The sequence below is a fragment of the Staurois parvus genome, unplaced genomic scaffold (genome assembly GCF_062004578.1).
Source record: "Staurois parvus isolate SC_StPar_1 unplaced genomic scaffold, SC_StPar_1.0 ptg000019l, whole genome shotgun sequence".
NCBI lineage: Eukaryota > Metazoa > Chordata > Amphibia > Anura > Ranidae > Staurois > Staurois parvus.
This window is the reverse complement of record NW_028317815.1, coordinates 15,806,286-15,828,506: the sequence shown is the minus strand read 5'-3', so window position 1 is coordinate 15,828,506 and position 22,221 is coordinate 15,806,286. Positions and strand designations below refer to the sequence as shown.

Below are 22,221 nucleotides of genomic sequence, written 5' to 3'. Positions count from 1 at the left end.
GGATTCAGGGATGCATTACGTACAGAGTGCAGGATTCAGGAGTACGTTTCATACAGAGTGCAGGATTCAGGGATGCATTACGTACAGAGTGCAGGATTCAGGGATGCATTACGTACAGAGTGCAGGATTCAGGAGTACGTTTCATACAGAGTGCAGGATTCAAGAATGCGTTACATACAGAGTGCAGGATTCAGGGATGCATTATGTACAGAGTGCAGGATTCAGGAGTACGTTTCAAACAGAGTGCAGGATTCAGGGATGCATTATGTACAGAGTGCAGGATTCAGGAGTACATTTCATATAGAGTGCAGAATTCAGGGATGCGTTTCATACAGAGTGCAAGGTTCAGAAGTTGGTTAAACTACGAAGACACCAATTAAACAAACACTTAAGTTCTAAAATTTTGATTAACAGCATACAGGAGCCGAGGCAAGAATGCAGGCATCAGATAGATAACAAATGAGTGCAGCCGAGCAGGACCTGCAGCAGTGTGAACATCTAGCACAGCCAGGGTTTGGCGAACAAGCCGGTGGGGGTATGGCTGCAATGAAAGAGAGTGCAGCTGTCAAGTCCAACCTTTGATATTGGGGATGAGCAGGGCTGATTTGTGTTTCAGGGGCTCTGCCCCCTTTTTAAAACCAACCCGTTCATAGGGAAACAGCCGACACTTATACAGTGCCAACTGGGAAAAAGGTAGCAAGGGGCAGGACTACCGCATGTGCACCCACAAAGGTGTATAATTCAGATTTATTATCCACCGCTGCGGGTGCCCATGCAGTAGTTCCAATTGTTCCTGCCCCCTGTCACTGTCTTCTCTGGCCACAATGTATAAATGCCAGCTGTTTGTCTATGTGGTGCTTGCTTGACAATGGGGGCGGAGCACCTGAAATGCATACAACCCCGCCCATCCCCAGGTTGGAGTAACAGCTGCACGTTCTCTCTCATTGCGGCAGCAAACCCTGATGTTTCCCCTCCAATCCCTGGCTGTGCTAAATGTTCACACTGTCCACACTACAACTGGAAGTTAACATATAAAGAATAGATAGAGTAATGCGGGACAAAGCCCCTGTACACCGGGACCGCAGGACAAAGGTGAAAATGCAGGAAAGTCCCATCCAAACCAGGACTGTTGGGAGGTATGCCCATAGCACAGGGTATATTCACATTACAGTCTTCTTTATATTAAGTATTGTATCATTATTATATATTATAGCATCACTTTTTATGGGGATTTGGTGGCTGTAGGTATCATTTAATCATTTGTGAAATAACTGAATATTTGATTTTGCCTGCATATATCCAATATGTATGATTTAAACATGATCTTTGGGGAACATAGTGAAACGAGCCTGACCAATCAACTTCCAATTTTCTAGAGAATTATCAACTGTTTCCATATAGGACTCGTCGCCAATCAAAGCGACGTTCAAGCTCAATTTCTAGCAGGATCACCTAGCATGTTTTTCTACAAATAGCACTTACACATGAAAATCACAGAGTAGATCGTGATCATTTCTGAGCACTCTGTGACTCTTTAAAAAAAGTTATGTATTTTAGGCTCGTAAATGTTAAAAAATATTATTTTTTACATTTTATATACAGTAAATCTCTTAAGCAGTATATAGTGCTAGTTTTACTTAGCAGAATAACATCTAACTAAAGCAGCCCTAATAATTGTAATCATTTATTATTATTTTATGGATGTGGAAAACTATGGCAACACAGGATATTGTTCATATTGTAAACGTGTCACCAAAAAATTCTACTTCTTTTTGTTGTTTTTAATATAATGCAAAATATACCCTAATGTAATACTATGACACATTTAGACAAAATTGAAACTTTTAGATTGCTGAAGCTGTAATGAGAAGGACCTTCTGATCCCTCTTTTGTTGAATTGTATTGTAACTGTACTGACACTTCCATTTTATAAAGTGCTGTGCAAACTGTTGGTGCTATATACATCTTGAGTAATATTAATAATAACAATAATTATAGTTTAGATCATCAGTCTCATTTTTATTGCTGTCAGTTTTATTATGGGGGAGGTATTTCCTCACCTCTCAGGACAAGAAGTGATGGAAAATATCTCCAAATGCAGAACTGACAAAAACTTTTTTAGTAGTGGTGAATGGTTCGAATTCTGACAATGTTTTTTGGCTCTACTAAGGAAGACAATCATAAACCAACAAAAAGAAACCTACGTAAATGTTTACAATTGACGTAGGCAGAAGGTGAACTTGTAATATCGGTGATTATTACTCTGCTGTTCTCTGCATGTTTGCTGTGTGAAGAATTCCAAAGGTTAATCATTTTTTAATTGCAATGGCTTAATACCAGAGGTGTTTTCTGGTATGAGCTTTGCATGCTCTTATTATCATTTATTATGCAAGTTCCTGCCCCAACAATACTGAGAGAATACAAGTCTCTATTGAGCACCATGCTTCCCAAAATCAACCCTCACATACTTGGATGGTCTGAGAGACAATCAGAGAGCGGGGTGGCGTTGGCTGTAATATTGATATATTGATTAATAGTATACCAAAACTTTATACAGCTAAATTCTTAAGGAAAATCCAATTCCTTTAGAAAGAAAGCTACTAAACACTGCAGGATTCTTGCTGTCTCCCACATACACACTCACATACTTTAGTAAGCACACCACTTACATGCAATCTGTGTAGTCTGGCTGCAAATTATGGTAAATAAAATAAATGTTCTGACTTAAGCACAGCTGCAGTGTTTGCTGTTGTATTTGTAGAGTGGAATTGTCTTTCATTGAACATTAACGGTGGATAGAATAGAAAGGAATGTTGCTTTCTTTGCAACCAACACAAAATTATGGAGATTTATTAAAATTCAACAGGTCGTTGTCAAACCCCAAGACACAATGCAATATGGGCAGGTAAGTGGCAGATATGATTTACCATTATTATGATACAAGACATATTATAGATCTGTAAATACTATTTAAAAGCATAAACACATTGCTTCAGTAAGACGCCACTGGGCGAAACGTACGTCGAAGCGTCAATGCGTCACTTTCAGGTCTGGGAACGTTCAGCCATAGCGAAAGCAAGGCCTGGAACGCATGTCGGCCATCTTTGGCATGCACAAGCTGCAGATACTGGTGCCAGTTTACAGGCACCACTCCATGTGAATGCAAAATCGTTTGTCATATGCTTTTAATGTTCATTTAATAAATACTGCACTTAGAAGGATATTTATCTGTCTGGTTTATTTGAGTGGTCTGGCACCAAATCTCCTCAAGGATTAGCCTGCATTGAACACCATAGATGCATCAGAGGTAGCCTCAGCTCAATCCATCAAAGCCAAGCCCCCAACTTGTTTCACCCTACCCCTGTTGGGGATGAATCAAGCTAAGGCTGCTTTTACCTGCTAACCACTTGGGCCGGGCGGGGTGCTATAATTTCCTATTTCTACAGCATGCTTTGGGTCTGGGCGAACCTCTCCCCAGCCTGCACCCTCACTAGTCTGCAGCATCCAATTTATTGGATCTTGTCAGCCTGAGCGGGGTCCACTATGCATTTGTCGTAAGACTGCTCTCTATATAGTGAACACAGCACAAGGCACACAGCTCCCATCTTGACACATTTTTTTTTAATAAAGGGCTAAGGTGAGCAGCCTATGGTTGTAGGATTCTTCTCTAAATGTTTGCTGTTGCCTGTACTTCCCTACGGCCAATGTGATTTCCCTCTACCATTTGCTGGTGCCTGCCCTTGTCTCTGCATTGTGGAAGAGCTGCCAGCCTTTGGTTAAAGATTTTCCCCAAAAAATGTCTGACACCTTTACAGTGCTGGAGCTCTAGAATAGGCCAGGACAGGTGGAAAAAGCTGGTAGAGCTGGCAGCACATGTCAGTGTTTAACCTGGGATATTGCTTATGCTCTGGGGCTTATAAGGGGGGCTGCTTGTTATGAGGAATTGGAGGATGGGTCCAATGGAGGGGGGGTACAGGTGACTGTGCTTTCACCATTGGAGAACTCTGCAATGGAGGTCATTAGCTTGATCCTCCTATCGTGGCCCTATTACCCTCTTTGCTGCTTAAAGGGGAGTTCCAGTCACACTCTAAAAAAAATAAAAGTCAACAGCTACAAAAACTGTAGCTGCTATTAAAAAACAGCCACTCACCTGTCCCTCGATCCCACGGTGTTCTCCCCGCAGCCCGTTTCACCAGCCAGCCGGTGTTCCCAGCGCTGGCATCTTCAGTGTGGGCATCCAGCTTTGACAGCTTGCAGCTTCACAGCCGGGTGCCCAGTGCACATGTGCGAGTAGCGCTGTGCTTTCAGAATGGTCCTCTAGTCTTCTGAGACCTGTCAAGTGTCCCAGAAGACTACAGGGTGGGAGGGGGGGGGGACAACATCTGCTTCTGATTGCCTAGGCGATCGCAGTGGAAGTGGGTACCTGTCAATTTCAGGTACCCGCCCCCCCCCCCCACTCCCCAAAGGTGCTAATCCTTAATGGGGACCGGGGGTCCAGTCTTTAAAGTGGAACTTCCCCTTTTGGGTGGAGCTCAGCTTTAAGGTTGCATACTAAGCCTCTGAAACTCCTAGTGAGACTTCCCTCCCTGTCACTAAAGGTTGCAGATGCTGCAGAGGATGCAGCAGGAGAATGTTGTGGAGGAGGGCAGATGCAGAAAGTGAGGAACAAAGAGGATTAGAAGTGTGGGCCTTTTGCCACTGACTTGTCTCTTTGAGATGCTACTCTCACCGAGCTCTGTGATGCAGAGTCATGTGTTTCTTAATGCATGTGGTACTGAAATAGCTGGTACTTTTACAACAGCTAATATGCTGTAGATAGGAACTGTAGACCCGAAAGGGGTTGTCAGAAGGTAATAAGGTAAAAAAGGACCACACTGCAGAACTTTATCTATTTAAAGCCTATTCTGAAGTTTGCATATTGTCTGGATGCTAGCCAGTGTTGTCATAGTGTTGTCATAGGACTGTTGTCATCGCCAACTTCTGTAACTGAACCCGAAAATGCTCTTCTGGTCACCTGGAGTGCACCCATGTGTTGTCATATATGTGGATGAGGAGTGATAATAATTATTGTTGTTGAGGCAACAGTTCACTAGCCCGATCCATTATGCTCCCCAATCCACAGATTTGATCCATCCTGCAAGGATTGTCAGCATGCAATCTATACGGGGTAACACCAGACCCACTCCACAAAAAGGCAAGTTGTAAAGCAAGCTGACGATCCCCGCAGGATGGATCGGATCTGCGAATTGCGGACCATAATGGATTGAAGTCCAATCCATTATGCTCAATCCACAGATCCGATCCATCCTGAGAGGATCGTCAGTTTGCTTTACAACTTACCTTTTCGTGGAGCGGGTCTGGTGTTACCCCATGCGGTAGATGTCACCTGGTGCGGCTCGTACCCCCCTCACCTGCCTAGGGATGCCCCTGGTTTTGACAGCAACAGCAACAGCCAGCTTCTCTGTTTACTTAGCAAGCTCAGCTGTGATTTTGGCAGCTTGGATTTGCTGGTAACAATGGTGGTATTACCTTGAGCCAATATTAGACACCCAATGGGGCCATACCGCAATGTAGCAGCTGTTCAACATCTACTAGTATGTTAATTACAGAGTTGCATTGGCTAATAAGAAAAATCCAGCATGTGTCCCATTTTATGGATTTCTTTTTGTGGGCTGATGCTACAATAGGAGATAACTTGGATTTCCTGGGAATACAAACCATTTCCTGCTTTCTTCTTTTTTAGAAATAAGCTTTGATGGGATAAAATTGCACCTTAATGCATTACGGCATTTGAAGCATTTTAACAACAAATGTGGCCTAATTAAAAGCATTACAATGTGCTGGGTAAGCTAATGTACTGTACTTGTAAGTGTGGAAAGAATGTCACCAGCACACCGAGGATCACCAATATGGGTCCAAAGGTTTTAATAAACCATCACATAGTTACAGCAAGGCAACGTTTCGGAGTCTCGCAGGACCCCTTCATCAGGCTTGTCACATGCCTGATGAAGGGGTCCTGCGAGACTCCGAAACGTTGCCTTGCTGTAACTATGTGATGGTTTATTAAAACCTTTGGACCCATATTGGTGATCCTCGGTGTGCTGGTGACATTCTTTCCTTGCTGATTTTGTTCGGTTCCAGCCGACGGTCACTGCAGCACCCACTCATACACACAGCCATTTTTTAACGCAGGAACGTGTGCGTTTGGATCATATACTTGTGTACTTGTAAGTGTGTCTTCTGCTTACCCACATGACCGTTTCAGGTGATCCACAATTGTGGTGTGATCTCTTTGTAGTATTTCATGATGAGCACTGAAGGAATCCTCAGAATAAATACGTCTGGACACCAAATATTTATTTTCCATTTGCTTTGCATCCTGTTCTTGTGTTTCCATTTCAAAAATGCTTGAGGTGGCCAGAAACAGTTATATTTAAAAAAAAATAAAAGTCTTGACCTTCTGATCTGAAAAATAAGAAGATGAATTATAATAAGATAATCAGCTGAAGGATCTTGTCAGTATATCTGATTACAAGGCGTGTACCAGGGTTTCTGGCACATTTTTGAGCTCTTGTAAGATATTGAGCAGAGCTACAAATGGTTTTAGAAAAAAAAAAACAGTTATTGAAAACATTGTAGGTCACATTACTAAATGATAGAATCGGCCAATGGGAATACCCTGTTGTACAAGGTGTGGTCTTGTACAAGATATCTGTTGTCTACCACACAGATGATAAAAAAAAAAGTTAAAAGTGTTTGAAGCAACTAAAAAAAGTAATATTGTTAACATATTCTCTAGTACAGTCATTCTAAACCAGGGCTCCATGGAACCCTAGGGTTACTCCAGAGGTTGCTAGGGCCTACTTGAGCTGTGGCTGACAGACCTCCCATTTTATGGTACTTGCATAGCTCTGGGGCTAATGCCACTTGACAAAGCCAACTGCATGACACCTGTAATCATTTTAAATGCCCATTAAATGACCATGGTAAAGGGTACAAGGAGCATTCAAGGGTTACTCATAGGTAAAAGCTTTACAAAGGCTGCTCTAGTAGTTTTTGTTCCCAAGACTGGAAAATATGTTCCTACAGTTGCTAAAAAATTATATTTATACTGTAAAATACCAAAGACTGATTTTACACCCTCCTCTCCCATAGGTCAGTGATCACAATCAGAAATATGTTCACAGAGACAACAGACAGAAAAAATTATCATCTCTTGCTCATGTCTTCTCTATATTGAAACAATACTGAGGTGGAACTAAAGACAAATATCTTATAAGGAAGCGGGGTATTTATTGCAGAAGAAACGTGATTGCAGTCTTCAGTGGCATGTAAACGGAGCTGCACATGTGCAGCTCAGGTGCACTGCAGGCATAGTCCCCATGTTTGGGGATGACGGAATCCTGGGCCGGCCAATGAAGATGTCTTTAGACCACCACCCAGAAGAACTGGGGAGGATGATGTTGGCACTGGCAAGGGACCCTTCTCAGACTTCGGACCATTAGTGAGGAGGTAAGTATGATGTCTTTAGTTCTGCTTTAAGAAAGGTTACACCTGCACATCTAACTGTAACCTTTGAGAGGCCTTGTAGTTATTACATGGGCATATTTGTGCCCTTTAAGTGCTTTACCTGAAGATTTAGGCAAGAAATTGTGTTTTTTTGTAGCTGTCAAGATTTCATTTGGGTGTACTTGTTATGAAAAGTCTACTATAAGAGGAAGAGAGCAGCTGCAAACTGCACCACTGAGTGTCGGTAATCTTTAGACAGATGAAGTTTTTAGTCAATATATTTCATTATTAGGACATGCTGCTCAGGAAACTGCAATAACATGATAAAAGCATATAGCTCAGGACATAAACACTCACAAAGTTCACCATTCAGATTTGTAGATTTGCAATTTATAAACCCAGACAATAAATAAAGACCATGTTATGCTAATTAGAAATTAATTGTTTTTGGAAGAAAATAAATAAATTGTACTTATTGGACCATGACCATGATGTGGGAAATCAGGCCCTGAAAGTATTTGGAAAGTTGAAAAAAGTAAAGGAATGGGAAACATAGAGAAAAAGGGATAGAAAAGCAATTATTGTAATCAAGGGCAGCATATTCAAATTTAGAAAGTTGATATGGCTTGCCAATATATAGGAAACTGTTACTAAATGTTGTTCCAAATGCTAAGCTGTCCTTTGACAATGCATGTCAATGCTTCTATACTACAAGTCTGTGGGACCAAAAATAACTGATTCTGTTTCTGTACTACGAGTCTATGGGACCAATAATGCCTGAGTCTGCATCTGTACTACAAGTCTTAGGGAGAAAACATTCCAGATTTTGCATCCATTTAGCATTGTCTATTTTTGTGATGCAATTGATACATGCCCCTTCTTGTGTCTTCATAATGTTGGTCCATAATGAATCTGCCCTAATCTACCTTAATCTTCCTACCAGGGGCGGTCTAACAACTCATGGGGCCCCCGGGCAATAGGGGATCATGGGTCCCCTGTATCCTCACCCACACTCAAACCACACCCAAAAAAGCCTATGAAAGGTACCAGGGGCATCGCATGGGGCCCCCTACTGACCCCGGGCCCTGGGGCAGTGCCCAAGTTCCCAAATAGTCAGTCCACCCCTGCTTCCTACATTATATACAGAAATATATTTAATAACCTCTTCACACAATTCAGTGCGGTTGATGTCCTGAAGAAAGTAGAGGCTGTACACTTAACAAAGTATACAGTATATTCACTTAACTTAGTTAATAAAGTGAGGCTGTGTTTACATTGATTACCCAATCATGTAAACTGGAAATAAAGCAAGATTTTGCTTGCAAATTATTGAATGAGTAAAGAGAAAACATTTTTATCTAATTTACTAAGATAAGTGAACAATCACTTTACAAACTACACATACACTTTACAAAGTGAACGGTGCCATTTAGTAAATCAGCCATAATATGTATTGCCTGAGTTATCTCATGCACATTCTAAAACAGCCAGAAGAGGTCATTTTGTTATAAAATTATATCATTTGTGTAAGCATTTCTTACATTTCATGTCATTCAAAGAAAGAAAACATCTGGTATTTTGTAACCTCCCATTAGAAGGAGGTGTTTGAAGAGGCAGGTTTCTTCAACTAATAATGTGGCCTTTGGTACGTCAATCAATTTCAGATCTGATATCACAATTCTATTGAGAATGTTTATTTTTTATAATTTATCCTCATCAAAATGGTTATACATGGCTTATAGCTTTTTTAACTATCAAATAAAAACTGTTAAACAAGTGTAGCCAGGTGGTTAGTTAGAGACAGAGAGCGATTTAGGACACTGTGCTGCAGTGCTCTCTGTGCTCCCAATTGACTCCAGTTGAATGGGTTAACACTACCTCATCTCCATTTACCAAGGAGAGCTGACAAGCAGACTGAGCTCAAGAGACTTGATGTTGGCAGCATTGAATCATGGGAAATTAAGTTTGGGAAATAAACTTTACTATGGCAGTTAATGGACTATTGGACTACAATTCCCAATGCGCGTCGGGTATAAAGAGAGGGAGCTGTATTTTCACAAGCTGAATACTGATGGATTTCCACTTTGCTGCGAGGAGACTGAGGTGTGGACATTGCTTCCTATGGCTGTGTTCTTAGCACTGGAGTCACTCTAGACAGATCCAGAAGTGACTTGCCAGCAGGACCCCGTTGCTGTATCTCTGAAACTGGTGAAATGACACTGCTGCCATTAACCTTCTGCTGCTAGCAGAGACTGAGCATATAAGGACTAACCATTTAACTAGCAGCATTATTTACTGCAAGCAGACTTTACTGGGACTGTACACATGAGCACCACTGTAAAAAACTATACCCCAATGCTAGCCGGCTGAAGGACTAGGGCTAAAAGCTGCTCACACAAATAGCTGCTTTACAAGAGCTTTGCCTATTGTCCATAGTAAGAGGCACTGTACCTCTTACCTCTTAAATTATTATTCAATAGTTTCATTTTTGGAACATTTGTTCAATTTTCTAATGACTATTGGGGTCACATTGATGATCATTTTCGACCACAGTGATGAGAATCTTCGAGCAGGATAGAAATTTTTCGCTAAATGAACAGAAATTCTAGTAATGAATGTGTGTAATGCACACGTGAAGGCAAAAAAGAAACATATTTAATATGCTTGGGATTTTATTCAAGTAACAGGTCTAGATGAAATTTTAAGGGGTTTTGAGAACAAAATTCAAAATTCAATGATGGCAAGATAAAAAGGTTTTGAGGAATGAATTTTCAGAATTTCCATACCAACATTGGAATTAAATTTTACTGGTGAATGGGCAGATTAAGTCTCTGACAGTGAATATACCAGAAGGTTGTAGGAGGAGGCAGCAGTCTTGCCAACCTGACTGAATACCAAAAAGGTACCGCCATAATGTAAGACAGGCTCTCCGGACCAATCTGATTGGTCACGCTTCTGATCATCCTGATAGAGTCAAAGCTTGGCTGCCTCATCTTGCTTCATATGAACTAGTAAAGCAACCCAGCTTTGTGATGAGCCAATAGAAATGTATAGAAGGCAGGAGAAAGTAGGCATTTACCAGGAAATATTGTAGCTTTGCTGATCAGATCATCCCAGGATTCAAGCATATATTTGGCACCTCTAGGGTTTATGGTGCTGCTCAGACACATGCATTCAAATGGAAAATGAAGAATTTGGAAAGAAAAGGTTTGTATGTCCTGCTTTGCCTTTAGTTCAAAAACATCTCAACCATGTTCCCTTTGAATACCTATCATTTGCAAGGGAAATTAAATGTTACTAAACACAGGACCCTGCATTCACTACATCTGGTCTCCCAGAGTACACAAAACATGAGAGTGCAATGATTTTAGTAAATGTAAACTGCTAAATACCTTTTCTTATCAACAGTTAGAGCAGTCTTGTGACTTCAGCAGAGCACTGGTTAAAACTTGTAGGAGGAGTTTTCTTTCTGCTCTAGGAGAATGCAAAACCCCTGACCTCTGTCTGGACAGTATTGATTTGCCCTGTGCTGATCACATGCACTCTCCCAAGAAAAAAAAACCTATCTAGCAATATACACAAAACTGAGTATGTACAGAAGGGCTCCAGGTTCAGTCTGTCTTACCAGCGTGGACATTTGAACAAGAGGAGGGGCAGAGAAGTCAAGATCAAACAGCCTTTTTACACAATGCAGAGGATTAACCCCTTTAACTTCCACAGTGAATATAACAAGCATGCTTTACTGCATATACAGACTGATTTTACTGTGGTGGGTTCAGTAACACTTTAAGCATTTGTGTGTATGCATGGGGAGGGGTAGGTGTGCAATTATTTATTTATTTATTTTTTTTTTATTATTTTTATTTATTTTATTGAAACTTAATTATTTACACTTTTTTTTTTCATTTAACTGTATTTCTATATAGCTAATTGTGTTGCAGACGTTTTAAGAAAACAGGGTTTTTGCTAGCATATAATTGGAAGATTGAAATGAACACATCTTCACCTCATTTGCTAAGATAAGTGCACATACATTTTTAAAAGGGAGCATGCTCTATTTCTTTAGTAAATCAGTCCCACTCTGTTTACATACATTCAATAGGTAAAAGTATTGCAATTGTTTATGGCCCCCAAGCTGCTAAGGATGAGTGTACATCTTGGAGCGGGTCTGCCCAGTTCAGACTGAGTGGCGGCTCCTATCACCGACGTCATGGAACATCCACAGGTGGAGGCAGTTAGCAGTGATTCAGGAGAGTAATGGGGGTGTCCTACACACAGCTAAAAGTCATTTTGGCTGGTGATGAAACCTTGTTTTAAGTTCGGTGGGACCCACAGTGGTTGGCACTTTACCTCTATATACAGTTGTGTTTAAAAGTTTGCATAACCTGGCAGAAATTGTAAAATGTTGGCATTGATATTAAAAATATGACAAATCATGCCCAAAAATTGTCATTTATTTAAGGATAGTAATCATATGAAGCCATTTATTATCACATAGTTGTTTGGCTCCTTTTGCGACCACAACTGCCTGAAGAATTGTTCGAGATACAAACTAAAGCCCACTGGCACAGTAAAGGCTTCTTTCTGGCAACTCGACCGTGCAGATATTTTTTGTTCAAGTATCATCGTATTGTGCTCCTTAAAACAACCACACTGTCTTTTTGCAGAGCAGTCTGTATTTCTCCTGAGGTTACCTGTGGGTTTTTCTTTGTATCCCAAACAATTTTTCTGGTTGCTGTGGCTGTAATCTTTCTTGGTCTATCTGACCTTTGCTTGGTATCAAGAGATCCCAGAACTTTCCACTCTTAATAAGTGCTTGAACAGTACTGACTGGCATATACAGGTCTTTGTATATATTTTTATATCCCTTTCCATCTTTATAAAGTTCATTACCTTGTACTGCAGGTCTTTTGACAGTTCCTTTCTGCTCCCCATGGTTCAGTATCTAGCCTGCTCAGTGCATCCATGTGAGAGCTAACAAACTCACTGACTATTTATACACAGACACTAATTGCAAACTGAAAAGCTGCAGATGTGGGAAATTAACCTTTGATTGTCATTTTAACCTTTGTGTGTCACCTTTGTGCCAAGGCCAAACATTCCAGGGTATGCAAACTTTTGATCAGGGCTATTTGGGTGATTTTTTCCTCTCCGAGTTCCTGGTAATCTTTCCCTCCCCCACCCTGGTTTGTTGCACTTTCAGGTAATTGTGAATATCATGTGATATGCATGTAATGATGCTGTAATGCATTGCGAATGTAACTAATATGATGTAATATAATATATATTTTTATATCTAGAAATGTTCACTTATCTCAATTATAGCTCTTGATGAAGTGGATATACTCCAAGAAACCCGTCATGCTCGTGAAAAGAAACATATATATGTGCTAATATATGTATATATAATGTTGTTTAAAAGTGCATTCATTGTAATTTTGGTATAAGTGATAAGCGACCTTGTTCTTATGTGAATAACATTTTATATGATGGAGTCGGAAAATTCTTTTTTAAAAAAAAGTCTTTTTGGATGTATCATAAACTTTACATTTTTTAAACTATCAGTTTATGTTGTGCCTCTAATAGTACCGCCATATCAGATGAATATAGAGTTTTAACAAGAGTAATGCGACCTCATATTTCCAACAACAGATTGCTCATGTGACTGATGTCTTAAACATTACATACTGATTAAAGCATATATCATTACAACACAGTAAATAAAAATGTAGGCTTTATATGACATTCATATTATCCATAGAAACAAACTATGTTTTACATCACACTGCTTTACCTTTAACTATAAAAACAGAGTTTTTATATGTTACTTATTCATCACAGTGGTTCACCTTTAAACATGTAACGGTATTCTTGTTTTCCCATTCACCAGCAAGCTGCTCATATCATCTAAACATTTTTGCAAAGTCATGATCATTTGCTAATAATAATCAATTATATTGCCCTGCTATCACTATTTGAATACTGAGAAAAAAATTTACGATCATTAGTTAAACAATAGAAACGAATGTACAGCCTGTATGGGTGTGCTCAAGGAAGTATTATTGCGCAAACAGGGAAAGCTGAATAATGCAATTAATTCTAGATGAAACTGTGCAGCTAAATAGCATAGAAGAAGAGACACGTTGTACTGAAAATACTATCACAGTGATTCTCTAAGCCTGTAATTTGCCATTGTAAAATTATACCAACCATATAACTAATATCGATTTCATGATGAACTTTTTTTTATAAAGGTGTTTGTAAGCAGGTGCGTAATGAGGTATCACTATGTTGGTTGTGTTAATTATTTTCTGGGAAGGTATTTAGTCTCTCCTCCACTATTACACTTTGCATCAGTGTTTTGTTTTGCTGTGCTAAGTCAGATGCTGCTGCCATTTTTCCTGCTCCTGATCTAGCTCTTGCCCTGCACTTTGCTGCCTTATATCTGCTCCCCTTTTTCCTGATCTCAGTCCTGGTTCCCACATGGTATTCCCTGTGACCTGTGTTCTTCATCTTATATATACAGTAGTTGGTAGACTTCCTGTTACTTGGTTAGGCATTGTGGTTATATGGTTGTAGTTCACTTGTATCTTCACATTTGCTTGTTTCCTGTTTGCTTGTGTCTGGATGTCTTTTGGATTTTTTATTAATAAATTAACTTTACAATACCTAGTCTAGTCTAAGTTTCTAAGTCTAGCCACTCAAAAATCTGGCCATCTGTTGGATTTTAGACACATATAATACTTCTTTTAGTGTCTTGAGGCGATTATGAATGAAAGAGCCGTTGAAATAAAAAATAAAGTATGATTTTATTTTATCACACAATGGCTTAAAATAACAATGTAAAGCATATCATGAACAGTTCCATGTAGGTAAAACTAGAAATATCAAGCAGACTTTAAAGAAAAGTCACCATTATTGTCATGGTTGTCCAGCCATATGCTGTTCTGTCCTTCATGTGATCTTGTCTCGTTTCAACTCAGCTGAGTCCGAGTAAGAAGACGGAAGTGACGTTAATGTCTATTTCTTGTCTTGTAGCACCTGTTCCAGTTTCTCAGAAAGTCCTTATGAACAGCCATTTGTGTGTGTGTTAGAGTGTATGAATGTGTTTGTGTCCGTTGTCTCATGTCTCATGGTCTTTTATGAGGCAAGTACGCGTCATAGCTTGGGATTCTTAAGACCTTGTATGGAAATCAGTACTGCTTACCAGAGCAATTTCATAGAAGGGAGGGGACGCCACACACGATATTTTTGATGGACCAGTACATATGTTGATGATGTAACCTCAACTATCATATTTAAATGATAATATAACTTAGGAAAGTATCTTTACAACATATCAATGTATAATCACTAATCTATATATGTATCAATATTAGCAACTTATAAATCATACTGAATACACACAGATACTATTAAAATACATTAAGTAATAATGAGTCACTTCCAGGGGCGGACTGACCATTAGGAAACTCGGGCACTGCCTGAGGGCCCGGGGTCAGTATGAGTATGGGGCCCCATGAGATGCCCCTGGTACCTTTTTTGTAGGCTTTTTTGAGTTTGGGCAAGGACACAAGGGCCCCATGATCCCCTATTGCCCGGGGCCGCATGAGTTGTCAGTCCGCCCCTGGTCACTTCTAATACCCTTGACATTTACTACCAGAGTCATCTAACCAGCTATGCCTTATTATAGAATACTCAGCCTCAGCTGGTTCAGCTAGTCTCAGCTTAACTCCTGTCTTATTTTACTGTCTCAGTTTATTTTACTGAAGAATTAAATAATATCATCGGCTTAAGGCGAACATTCAAACATTTTAATATTAATTATGATTAATCATAAAAAACAAATATTTTGCAAGCTTGCCATCAATATAAGTGCCGAATCTGTTGCTGATTCTGGACACATAGACCCTTGCCTTACAAAAGACTGCTTAAAGCGGACTCCACCCAAAAGGGGAAGTTCCGCATTAAGCTTTTGTCCCCTGCTCCCGATTAAGGATTGGCACCTTTGGGGAGCAGGGGAGGGGGAGCGAGTATCCAAATTTGACAGGTACCCGCTTCCACTTCTGCTGCAATCGTCTAGGTGATTGGAAGCGGAAGTTGTCCTCCCCCCTCCCTCCCCATAGTCTTCTGGGACATGTGACAGGTCCCAGACAGTCCTAACAATTCCCTGACTGTGCAAGTCTACAAAGTGTGCAAGTCTAAGAACTGATGCTGGTTTGAAGCCAAGGGGTAGTCACACCAAATATTGATTTCTGTTCACTCAATTTGCATTTTGTAAATTGTTTAAAATAAACAATTAAAATGTATTTTCAAAATCATTCTTATATTACAGCATTTCTTCATGCCTGCCTAAAATATTTACACGGTGCTGTATGTGTTACCCAAGCAGCAACAGATTACAGTACAAACCCTCACACACATGTGCCTCACTATACTATGACAAACTTGTGAGCATGAGCAGTCTTTATACTAATAAACACACCATGGCTATATTTACACATTTAAAGAGGTTCCCAAATGTATTTGGCCTCCCACCCCCTTTTCAGGAAAAAAAAACTACTCAGCGCCCCCCCTGAAAATTATTATTATGATTATACAGTGTTTATATAGCGCCAAAAAGTTTGCTCAGCGCTGTACAATATAGTGGGGGACAGTACATGAGACAATACAGTAACAAAACAATATACGAGAGGTTCGAGGGCCCTGCTCTTTCAAGCTTACAATCTAGGAGGGAGGGGAGAGTGGTACAGGAGGAAGTGGCTGTGGGGGATGGAGTGGTAGGAGGAGTGGAGGAGATCAGCTGTTAGGTGAGGGCGGGGTAGGCTTCCCTGAAGAGATGGGTTTTCAGGGTGCGCCTAAAGGTGAGGAGGGTAGGTGACAGTCTGATGGATTGGGGTAGTGAGTTCGAGGATGGGGGAAGTCCTGGAGAAGTCCTACAGCCAGGTGTGGGAGGAGGAGACCAGGGAGCTAGAAAGTAGGAGGTCTTGTGAGGAGCGAAGAGTACGGGTTGGGTGGTATTTGGGTATCAGGTCAGTGAGGTAGTTTGGCGCAGCGTTGTAAATAGCTTTGTACGTCAATCAAGGGGTACCGCCCCTTGATGACGCCGGTGTGACGAAACCGGTTGGGCGTAGCCTACTCGATGTGGACGTTAGAGAGCCTTGCTGTTCTGTGCTGTATGGGAGAGATCTGCGGTGAGCGTTAACTGTATCTCAACCCTTTTTTGCGATTGAAGCTGGTGTCTGTTGGACACCTTGTTTGTGAGTTTCCTTATACCTTTTTTATTAAAGAGATAAATGAAAAAAACGTATTGCACCATTATGTTCTCTTTTTTGTCCCTGAGTGTACTGCATGCTCTCATGGAGGTATGAGAAAGAGTGGAGAAGTTCATCATAAGAGCTTGGGCTGCAAAGTTGTTTGTCTGTGATTATTTTTATCTGGAAGTATCTGAAACATCACCATATCTAATTGGACATCGGGTTCATTGCTCCCAGAGCACAAGCGCTGTTGCTGGTTTATTATCTGACCAGCCATTAGCTCTGGTGAGTTCATTTAATCTCCTTTGGTGGTGGATTTCTCACAATTGGTTCAAGTCACTGAAGATATATATATATATTTGGACACTAATTTATGTTTGGACACTATAATTTATTTAAAACACTAATGTTTTTTGGATGATGATATACACTTTTGTATAAGTTTGTTATTAGTGCATACCTTTTAATTCGTATTATTGTTGCTAAAATTTATTTTGGGTGGGATATACTGCTGACATTTTGGTGTTTTTTGTAAGTGGCGCTTTTTTCTTTTTTAATTTGGTATAGATGTGGGACGCTTCAAATATTGTGGATGTCACAGTGTCCCCTTAAGTGTATTGGAATGTTTACTATGTATTTTCACAGCTCTGTGTAGTTTTCCATGTAACTTCTTGGATGGCGCGCTGGTGTCACCAGTTCTGCCCCTTACGCGCTATGTCACTGTCACATGGCTTCATCGGTGGGATGGGAGTGCTGTGAAGTCTACCAGGATATATAATCTGGCATGTTTGCCACGAGGCAAACAAGGCATGTGTCTTGGGGGGAGCATTTTTCAGGGGGGCAGCGCCGCCCCCTGGAAGAAGGGATGCTGGTTGTCCTGCATCACGCTGAGGAGGCTTCAATGGGAACTGGGGCTGGGCAGCAGACGGAGTGAGGGATGTCGGGGGAGTGGCCATGAGACTCCAGGAAGGCAGTCAGGATTCCAGAGAGCTGTGATGGTGAGTCTCCTTCTCACCTGGAGGGGGTGCAAGTGGGGGAGCTGGTGGGCGTTCAGGGGGTCCGCGACAGATTTTTTTGTATTGCCTAGGGCAGCACAAAACCTAAATACACCACTGGTCCCTGTTGTCATGTAGTCATAGTAATCTTCCCCTTGCTGTCTGCATACCGCTTTACTGCGATAGACCTTTTCACTTTGCATACACATGCGTTAACTATGATGGACTCACTGCTCTCCAGTCTGTTTGATGCCGATCTACATATACAGTTGTGGGGACCCCGACTGTCAACCACATAATATCCTAATAACCTATTTCAGTGATTTAACCCTTTCTATTGTTTGTCTCTGTAGTTGTTATCTGATTGTTTAAGCACTTTGTTGATTTAGTATCGTGATAATATACAAAAACATAAATCAACAAAGTGCTTAAATCCATGAATTCATGTAGAGGAATGCCTCTATATGAATTCCTGGTTTTAAGCACTTTGTTGATTTATGTTTTTTATATTATACCATATCATGTTTTATGTTTTTGATTACAGATATTGCTGTTAACAATAGACATTGAGGGTAAGACCTACATCTCAGATGCTGAGCAGGGTTGATCCTAGTTAATACTTGGATGGGAGACATTGGGGGAAAGATATTGGTGATACATAAGACTGTTTTTCATTACTATTTATTCTAGTTTTGGGTTTGTGAGCACTGCACTTGTTATAGACCTATATCTGTTGTGCCAAGTATCTAGGCATAGTGTCAGCAGCTAATATATGCATAGATTCATCTGAGCGCACATATTGCACTTCGATTGTTATGTCTATATTAATGTCAAACTACCCTTTTGAATGTATGGATTCATAGAAGTGGCTGCCATTAAGGTTGCCATTTTACAAGTCTTCAGCCTCAAAAAGATCAAGGTATATTGCCATAACGGCTGAATATGTAAATTGGATGTGGTAAGTGATTGCAAGTCTGTGGTCAGTGGACATGCTTACGAGAGGGAAGTTTGTCATTTCCTACTAGCACATTACCATACGTGAAACTTGGGTTTTAGAAGTCCCGGTGGTGTAGCCAGTACATTATTATAAGTTGCTAGAAACTGGCTGGTTGCTAAATGACATGGGAACTCAGCAGCTTAGCAGAGTGCCAAGCTGGTACATGTAGTTCTACTGATAGAGAGAGAGTAGAGAGACAAATTTACTTACTAGTCTTTCTTTTCTTTTTCCACATGAGTCTCCGTAGGCTGTACTGAGTTACTATCACGCTATCCTTGTCTAAAAAACTACACTACATCTTCTAAGTTCATATGGGCTGGTAAGATAAGGGGAACGTGGAAAAGAAATAGCAGCTGATAAAGTCTTTGCTCTCTTTGCAGTTGAAATTTGTATAAAGTTACATTCACTGTTTTTTGCTGAGGCACTGCTGGCAATAATAATAATAATAATTAGAGCCATTAAGTCATTATTCAGAAAAATTGAAACAAAGTCTGCAGATGGCTAAGGAATGCATACCTCTTGCTTATGTGCCTCAGTAAAGGACCATAGATAGAGCTGACCTCTGTCATCCATTTGTAACTGAAACAATATGGAATATTAGGTGAAAGTATATTTCTCTGTTGTCATTTTTTAGTGATTTAAGTTTTGACAATTTGAAAGAATAAGAAGACAATAGAGAGTCACTGTATATGACTGGTAGAGCGCTATTATTGTATAAGAAGGGTGCCTCCTGTGTGACGGGAGAAGGGTTGTTGATCTAATAATATCTTCTGGGAGATCAAATGTAACATTACCCTTAGATTGTGCCATTCCTCTGTGTTTTGACTGAGTGGGAGGCAACACTAAAAGTATATAGCGAATTGGCACCCCTGTCAGGAATTTCCAGGACCAACCAGTTGGAGGAGACCACAGAGTGTCCTTTGTGGTGAGGGTTGGGAATTTCCAGACCAGAAAACAAGGGCTACCTAAGTTGCAGCTGTGTGGGGTAACAGATGTCTCACTGGTGTGGTTCCTATGGCGTAGATTGGTGAGCCCAGTTTCCCTGTCTGTACCTGCAGGTGAGGGATTCACAGGGTTATCTGCCAGCCATTGACCCCAGTACAGTGTTTGAGCCTAGCGCCAGCTGATTTAATCCGGAGAAATTAGTTGGATGGGGGTACTGATAAGATAACGTGGAGCTCCAAATCTCATTTTGGCCAAACTGGAGGTAATTAAAGTGGTTCAGTGCCTATGTGAAATGGTACAATCTTATTGTTTAACAGTTATATAGTGTAAGGAAAATCAACGCGTAGGAGAGTAAATAGTTATAAATATTATGCATAAATTAAGTACTAGAGTAAATAGGAAAATTAGGTTGATCATGGTGAATGATAGACAGTTCTACAGTTCAGGGGGAAAAAAAACCACCAATAAAAGAAGAGATGGCTAAGCCGTTATCAGGAACACCAGATGTGGATCTGGGACAGCCCATTTTAGAAGTAGCAAGACAAAATAATGCATGTTGGAATGATATAGACATACAACTAATGTCTAATACAGCTGCCACCCTTATGCCCATATTAGGGAAGTTGGGGAAATTGGACCCTTTTATGTTTGAGGATGTTGTTGTGTTATTCTCAAAGGATGAATGGAAGTTACTGAGTACCCAAGACAAGGTGAAAAGAATGGAAAGTGTGGCAGGGTGAGGCCATGCCACTGTGTAAAATTGCAGTCTGGGCTGGGTTTTGGAGACAACAGGCATACTAATGGTATAATAGTGTGCTGGGTTCATATTAGAGCCAAGATTAGAGTTTGGGGCTCCACCCTCCCGGGGGACATGATGTGCTGCACAGGAGCAGAGGGAGGTGTGTATCTGCACCGTGCTGTCCAGGATAGAACAGACAGATGCCGGATCCTGTGAAAGAGAAGGATGTAGCAGCAGGCAGCTGCAGGATAAGAGAGCAATTGTGAGAGGTACTGCGGTTGGTGCACGAGCACTGGGATGTGTTTGTTGGTCAGGAGGACCAAGGTACTAAGCTTGAGCAATAGAGCTGCAAAGACAGCCCTGGAAAATACACCTCTGGTGTGGAGTCAACTCACTGTTTTGCACTACCAATGAGCTACAAACCCCAAATTAGTTGAGGAGTGTAATGAGCAAAAGACAGAGTTATGGAACCTCGTACACCAAAAACAGTGAATTGACTCCATGCCAGATGTGTTTTTTCCAGGGCTTTTTCTGCCCACTTTTTATTTAAAATGGCAAAGAAAAGTTCAACTCAAGACATCAGTTGCCCATGCAGATGTTTCCACCATCAAATGAACAAAACAGTATTCAGCCTCCTGGCTCCCTTTGCAGCTCTATCTATAATTAAAATGTAAACTATGTTTTTGAAATTACTCAGCTCACATTAGACTCTATGAGCAGACTAATTAATTGAAAACATTGTTTAAAATGTAATGATATCAAAAAGTTATATCACTTGAGGTATAGGTTGTATAAAAGTAACAGAAATTATACACTGGCAATGTAATTTATGTGGCAGTACAGTATGCAGCTATTTAGGTCCCAGTATAATTCTAATTGGAGAGGTAAGTGTTAATACGCAGAGGGTATAAATCCAGTAACAAACATGGTAGATAACCAGCTTCCTGAAGACCACCAATCAGGTTGAAATGTGTTGAGGCTTGGTGACGCAACTTCTGCCGACATCACTTCTTGGCATTGGAATGCACCCCACTTCTGATACTGAAGCAGGTGGTGGCCATTTTTCACCCAATACACAAGCTGTTTACATGGGGTACCAGCCCTAAAGGCACTGAAATATGTGAGTGTATATTTATGTATTTTTTATTAATACATTTACTGGAATGGTTTTACACTATGAAATCTTCTTTCTGTGACTCTTACATATAGGGGAATCCCCCACAAGCGCTCTTGACCATACTAGAGATAGGTGGTCACCTACATATGGTGAGTAATGGTCCATATGGGGCCCAAACAGCACTGTCAAGTGGAGCACGATGACATGTCCAAAAAAGCACAGGAATTTTGCACATTTTGGGACTATAAATAGGACTTTTTCACATTTTTTCTCATCACAGTTTATGGAATATGAGCTATATGTATGTGACACACACGGTTTACATATAGTCTTTGTTGGTACACTGTGTCTGATAATGCACATATTATTAACTGCAGCAGTCATGTCATTTTGGTTTATATTTCTTGTTTTAAGGTACAAGTTCATCCAAGGCACAGATCTATATTTATTTTATTTTTTCAGAAAACATATATACACTTGGCTTTACCTTGCCACGAGGAGTCATCCAGAGTCCTGGAAAACAAACACAAACAGACATCCTATATAATCTGATCTACCTGGACATCTGTACTTGGATATAATTTGCTATTATGTCAACTCCCTAGCCAGGGACACTTAGCTACACAAACAGCAAACCCAAATACTCCTGCGCTTGGGGATGG

The 22,221-nt window shown here is 40.6% G+C and overlaps 1 protein-coding gene across 2 annotated transcripts in view; it reads right to left on the bottom strand.

The window, feature by feature from the left end:
• The window catches only part of LOC149472904 (chloride anion exchanger-like), an 87,868-nt gene extending 68,840 nt beyond the window's left edge, over window positions 1-19,028 (bottom strand). For both annotated transcript variants that reach the window (XR_016313896.1, XM_089685125.1), the window contains exons 1-2: window positions 18,969-19,028; window positions 6,249-6,465 (exon numbers count right to left, since the gene is read on the bottom strand). Coding sequence is in view for 1 of the 2 variants with exons in the window: in XM_089685125.1 (XP_089541251.1) it covers window positions 6,249-6,397 (149 nt within the window). In the remaining variant the exon portion in view is untranslated. The remainder of the gene's footprint in view (window positions 1-6,248; window positions 6,466-18,968) is intronic.
• Window positions 19,029-22,221: the final 3,193 nt, after the last annotated feature.